We start from the raw sequence: 6506 nt of genomic DNA, 5'->3' as shown, positions 1-6506 counted from the left end.
TGACCACTGGAAAAACCATAGCCTTGACTAGACAGACTTTTGTTGGCAAAGTAATGTCTCTGCTTTTTAATATGCTGTCTAGGTTGGTCATAACTTTCCTTCCAAGGAGTAAGCGTCTTTTAATTTCATGGCTGCAGTCACCATCTGCAGTGATTTTGGAGCCCCCCAAAATAAAGTCTGATACTGTTTCCACTGTCTCCGCATCTATTTCCCATGAGGAGATGGGACCAGGTGCCATGATCTTAGTTTTCTGAATGTTAAGCTTTAAGCCATCTTTTTCACTCTCCTCTTTTGCTTTCATCAAGAGGCTTTTTAGTTCCTCTTCACTTTCTGCCATAAGGATGGTGTCATCTGCATACCTGAGGTTATTGATATTTCTCCCAGCAATCTTGATTCCAGCTTGTGCTTCTTCCAGCCCAGCGTTTCTCATGATGTACTCTGCATATAAGTTAAATAAGCAGGGTGACAATATACAGCCTTGATGTACTCCTTTTCCTATTTGAAACCAGTCTGTTGTTCCATGTCCAGTTCTAACTGTTGCTTCCTGACCTGCATACATACGCAGGAAGAAGATATTTGTTCTTAAGGGATATGCTGTTGGAGCTATTTAGGGTAAGGGTCCAACAAGCACCTTAAATTTCTGTAACATAGGGCAGAGTTCTAGATGCCTGAGTTAAGACCGTAAGTGATCAGAAGTTCAGAGTCCACCCAGAATCACTTTCTCCGTAGCCTTCTAGCTCCATTTTGGAGATCTCTCTTGGCAACACTAAATTTGTTTTATTTTCCTCCCAGAGAATTAACAGGTACATTAAAACTATAGTGTCTGAAACTCTAGTCCCATAGATTAGAATTTAGTTTCTCTTGAGGTGGAATCCAGGAGATGTCTGTTTGTTTTATTTGTTTCCAGTGTGATGATTTTAATGTGAAGTTAAAACTAAGTATTATTACTCAAGAATCAAGCTGTTTAATACCACAGCATGGGAGAGGTACTGTCATTGTGTTTTTGTGTTTTAGATAACATGCTATACAAAAACTTGGACTGGTATAAGCACTCAGTGGCACAAGTTTAGTTATATAACTAAAGCAAGTAAGTTAATTATGTTTAAAAAGTATTATTAGTAACTGTATTTTAGGATATGTGGGGGAAATTGCAGTTCTAGGTACCTTACCATTCAGCAGTTCTAAATTTGATCCTCGTGAAAATTTTGATCAAATTATCATATTTCTATCTGCGAGGCAGAATCAGAATTTTCACCAACACAAAGCTGAAGAGCAATTATCCTGGAATTAAAAATAAATAAAAAATTTTCAGCTGCTCTGAAAAGTCTCATTGACACGGTGTTGCCATATCCATTAGACGGACTAACTGGATTATTTCCATTAATGCTGGGCTACAGAACAGTGCACAGGCTTCCCAGGTGGCTCAGTGCTAAAGAATTCATTTCCTGATGCAGGAGATGTAGGACACTTGGGTCCTATCCCTGGGTCAGGGAAGAGCCCTTGAAAGAGGGAATGGTAACACACGCCAATATTGCTGCCTGGAAAATTCTATGAACAGAGGAGCCTGGAGGACTGCAGTCCTCAGGAATGAGGAGTTTTGACTGGACTTTGCACCCGAGCACCCAGGCACAGAACAGTGCGCTGTCTCAGGCAGCTTCAAGGCAGGAAAAAGCAGCAGGACCTCAACAAACAGCATCCCATAATACAGGGATAAGAGAAAGCTCTTTTGAATTTATAACGAGGAAAAGTATAAAGAAGCTTCATTATTTTTAATAATGTTAAGCATATAAATGACTGAAAGGAGCCTGCGGAGCACGGTGAGGACCTAGGCCCGGGTGGTAAGCAGGCTCCTTCCGGAGGTGGGGCCAGGACTCCCGTCACAAGATGAAGCCGCACTGCTGTTTCCAGGGCCGGCGGCTCTGGCCGCTGGGGTCACCATTAACTCACAGAACCTCCAGAGCGTGCTTCCCCGAGGCGAGGCCAGGCACGCCGTCACGTGAAGCAACCGCCGTGGCACCGCCCCGTCTGCCCCGCACAGGAACCTGGGAAGGTGCCAACATGGCGGACAGCGCGATACCGGACGCGACCACAGTGCAAGTACTGCAGGACCTGGCCAACCGCCTGCGCGTCCATTCCATCAGGGCTACGTGTGCCTCTGGCTCCGGCCACCCCACATCGTGTTGCAGCGCGGCAGAGATCGTGTCGGTGCTTTTCTTCCACACCATGAGGTACAGACAGACTGAGCCCGCTCACCCCGACAACGACAGATTCGTCCTCTCCAAGGGTCATGCAGCTCCACTGCTCTATGCTGCCTGGGTGGAGGCGGGCGGCATCAGTGAACCAGACCTGCTGAACTTGAGGACAATTCATTGTGACCTTGAGGGACATCCCACCCCCAGGCTGTCGTTTGTGGATGTGGCGACAGGATCGCTCGGGCAAGGGTTGGGGGCTGCGTGTGGAATGGCTTATACTGGCAAGTACTTGGACAAAGCCAGCTACCGGGTATTCTGCCTTCTGGGCGACGGTGAGTCCTCAGAAGGCTCCGTCTGGGAAGCTTTGGCCTTTGCTTCCCGCTACGGTTTGGACAATCTCGTGGCAGTGTTTGACGTGAACCGCTTGGGGCAAAGTGGCGTTGCGCCCCTGAAGCACTGCACAGACATCTATCGGAATCGCTGCGAGGCCTTTGGATGGAATACTTACTTAGTGGATGGCCATGATGTGGAAGCGTTGTGCCAGGCCTTTTCTCAAGCTGCTCAAGGGAAGAACAAGCCCACTGCCATAATTGCAAAAACCTTCAAGGGACGGGGTATTCCAGATGTTGAGGATGCAGAAAATTGGCATGGAAAGCCAATGCCAAAAGAAAAAGCAGATGAAATCATTAGACTAATTGAAAGTCGGATACAGACCAACAGGAATCTCCTACCAAAACCTCCTGTTGAAGATTCACCTCCAGTCAGCATCACAAATATAAAAATGACCTGTTTGCCTGATTATAAAGTTGGTGACAAGATAGCTACTCAGAAAGCATGTGGTTTGGCTCTGACTAAACTGGGCCTTGCAAATGAAAGAGTTGTTGTTCTGGATGGTGACCCAAAGAACTCCACCTTTTTTGAAATATTCAAGAAAGAACATCCTGAGCGTTTTATTGAGTGTTTTGCTGCAGAACAAAACATGGTGAGTGTAGCACTGGGCTGTGCCACACGTGGTCGAACCATTACTTTTGTTACTACTTTAGCTGTCTTTTTGACTAGAGCATTTGATCAGATCCGGATGGGAGCCATCTCGCAAACCAACATCAATCTTATTGGGTCCCACTGTGGGGTGTCCGTAGGTGAAGACGGCCCCTCCCAGATGGCCTTGGAAGATCTAGCCATGTTCCGAAGCATTCCAAATTGCACTGTTTTCCTCCCAAGTGATGCTGTCTCAACAGAGCATGCTGTTTATCTGGCTGCCAATACCAAAGGAATGTGCTTCATTCGGACCAGCCAATCAGAAACTGCAGTTATTTATACCCCACAAGAAAATTTTGAGATTGGAAGGGCCAAGGTCATCCGCCACAGTAATAATGACAAAGTCACAGTAATTGGAGCTGGAATTACTCTGCATGAAGCCTTAGCAGCTGCCGATGCTCTTTCTCAGCAAGATATTTCTATCTGTGTTATTGACCTGTTTACCATTAAACCCCTGGATGCTGCCACCATCATCTCCTGTGCAAAAGCTACTGGTGGCCGGGTTGTCACAGTGGAAGATCATTACCAAGAAGGTGGCATTGGTGAAGCCGTGTGTGCAGTAGTGTCTGGGGAGCCTGACATCCATGTTCATCAGCTGTCGGTGTCAGGAGTGTCTGAAAGAAACAGGAAACCTAGTGAATTACTGAGTATGTTTGGTGTCAGTGCTAGACACATCATAGCAGCTGTGAAATATACTTTAGTGAACTAAAATAGCCGGTTTTTTAAAATGTTAGTCTCTTTGTGTTGGTTTTAAAACCCTGTTGGGCCTTTGTGTTTATTATTTAAACAAAGCCATTTAAGAGCTTGTTTCATTCCTAATTCAGAAATTCAAGCCAACTACTTGTCTCTTAAACTGTGACTGTATATACAAATGTCACTCAGTGTTGAATCATAAGTACTTTAAGTAATAGAATACAACAACCTAATGCGAAGTTTGCTGATAAGACTACAAATAATTGACTAGTTTGAGAATTAATGTAGAGATAAGTTTCCTAAATGTAATTTATTTGTAAAGAAAATGTGAATTTCATTGTAGACTACAGTAGCCTAGGTTTTGAGGCAAGTATGAGGTTTCATGTAATGCCATCCCACCTGCAGCTTCCTGGATAATTTTTGACTACAGTTGCCTGGAAATTCCCTTCAAAGTTTGTCTTCTCTCTTGTGCAGTTTAGAGACTGGAAAGCAGCAGTGAAATCTCTTATGATGTACCACATTGCTTCAGTGACTGTTCTGTGAAGAAATGAAAACCTGACTACTACTGGTTTGCACACTACAATGTTTTGTGAGGTTTCAGAAACGTTTCATTTTCTCAGTGACCAAACCAATTTGCTAACTTGATTGTATTCATCTACTCAGGAAACTAAAATTAATGTAATAAAGTATTTAAAAACCAATAACTTTATTCAGTTTGTGTCATGTATGTGTGACTTGGTTTCTCTCTGATAACAACAACAAAAAAAAAAACCCAACTTCTATCTAAATAGGAAGAGGCATGTTCCCTCAATAGAGGAAACTGTCCCAGCTAGAGACAGATCACTGGAAAGCAATGTGTGGACTGAAGCACACCCTACACTTTTTGCTGCGAGTACATAGATTACATGGCTGGAAGAATGAAGTACTAGTCTGGTAAAGCCAGACCCAAAGTTTGAAAGTAAAATTAAAATGACTTTTTGTCAGGTAATTCCCTAGTTTTATTACCTTCATTGTCATCATTAAGTTCATTGGACACATAACCCAGTTTGTCTGAGGGTTGTTCTGGAAGGTATAGAAACCAAAAATCACTAACCTGGGAATCAGAAAAATTGGGGCCTGCTCAGGACAGTAGTAATACTCTCTGCACTTTTTCTCTGAGCTAGTTCTGTTTTTTTCTTTTGAAAATTGATGATAATTGTTCTATTTATTTCCTAAGATTTAAAAATCATTTTGTAAAAATAAAAATAGTTGCTATAGGATTATTATATAAATTTAGAAAATGCAAATGCACAATAAATTTAGCTCATTTGTCTCACCATAGGAAAATCCATTTATAGTATTCATATATAACTGCAGCACTTAAAAACCTGGTCATTCCCATGTAGTAACATCAATCAGATGTATCCATGGATGGGGTGCTATTAAATAAACGTCTTCATCCTTAAAGTTTTCAAACCCTATTGAAAGGTTGTTGCTAAACCACGAAAGATGCCTGGATTCTTGGCCTCTGGAGGAAAAGAATTCAGTCCGGGGCCAGAGACGAGGGTTGATCGCTCAGAGTTTTAATGTAGTAAAGTTTTATTAAAGTATAAAAGAGAAAGCTTCTGACATAGACATCAGAAGGTGGCAGAAACAGTACCCACTCCCCTGCTAGTCTTTCAGTTCAGTTCAGTTCAGTTGCCCAGTCGTGTCCAACTCTTTGCAACCCCATGAACCACAGCACGCCAGGCCTCCCTGTCCATCAGCAACTCCTGGAGTCCTCGCAAACTCATGTCCATCGAGTTGGTGATGCCATCCAACCATCTCATCCTCTGTTGTCCCCTTCTCCTCCTGCCCTCAATCTTTCCCAGCATCAGGGTCTTTTCAAATGAGTCAGCTCTTCGCATCAGGTGGCCAAAGTGTTGGAGTTTCAGCTTCAGCATCAGTCCTTCCAATGAACACCCAGGACTGATCTCCTTTAGAATGGACTGGTTGGATCTCTTTGTAGTCCAAGGGACTCTCAAAGAGTCATCTCCAACATCACAGTTCAAAAGCATTGATTCTTCGGCCCTCAGCTTTCTTTATAGTCCAACTCTCACATCCATACATGACCACTGGGAAAACCATAGCCTTGACTAGATGGACCCTTGTTGGCAAATAAACGTTTCTGCTTTTTAATATGCTGTCTAGGTTGGTCGTAACTTTCCTTCCAAGAGCAAGCGTCTTAATTTCCTGGCTGTAATCACAATCTGCAGTGATTTTGGACCCCAGAAAAATAAAGTTAGCCACTGTTTCCACTGTTTCCCCATCTATTTGCCATGAAGTGATAGGACTGGATACCATGATCTTAGTTTTCTGAATGTTGAGCTTTAAGCCAACTTTTTTCACTCTCCTCTTTCACTTTCATCAAGAAGCTCTTTAGTTCTTCACTTTCTGCCATAAGGGTGGTGTCATCTGCATATCTGAGGTTATATTTCTCCTGGCAATCTTGATTCTAGCTTGTGCTTCCTCCAGCCCAGGGTTTCTCATGATGTACTCTGCATATAAGTTAAATAAGCAGAGTGACAATATACAGCCTTGATGTACTTCTTTTCCTATTTGGAA

General features: G+C 43.2%; 1 protein-coding gene across 2 annotated transcripts; it reads left to right on the top strand.

Annotated features, from left to right (window-relative positions):
* Nucleotides 1–1776: 1776 nt before the first annotated feature.
* TKTL2 (transketolase like 2) lies at nt 1777–4627 on the top strand. 2 transcript variants are annotated; one of them, XM_020914618.2, is made up of 2 exons: nt 1777–3877; nt 4398–4486. In XM_020914618.2, the coding sequence occupies exons 1-2, from the start codon at nt 1885–1887 to the stop codon at nt 4400–4402; spliced, it is 1998 nt and encodes a 665-aa protein (XP_020770277.2). In that variant the 5' UTR covers nt 1777–1884; the 3' UTR covers nt 4403–4486. The 2 variants fall into 2 exon arrangements, with proteins under 2 accessions (XP_020770277.2, XP_020770276.2); XM_020914617.2 differs by having other exon boundaries at nt 1790–4627.
* The last annotated feature ends 1879 nt before the right edge of the window (nt 4628–6506 follow it).

Source organism: Odocoileus virginianus, unplaced genomic scaffold (genome assembly GCF_023699985.2).
Source record: "Odocoileus virginianus isolate 20LAN1187 ecotype Illinois unplaced genomic scaffold, Ovbor_1.2 Unplaced_Contig_41, whole genome shotgun sequence".
NCBI lineage: Eukaryota > Metazoa > Chordata > Mammalia > Artiodactyla > Cervidae > Odocoileus > Odocoileus virginianus.
The sequence above is the reverse complement of the archived record's forward strand: the minus strand, read 5'-3'. Positions and strand labels throughout refer to the sequence as shown.

What these genes read in the sequence shown, in the direction of transcription:
- TKTL2 (XM_020914617.2), top strand. Translation starts at nt 1,885, where the DNA reads ATGAAGCCGCACTGCTGTTTCCAGGGCCGGCGGCTCTGGCCGCTGGGG.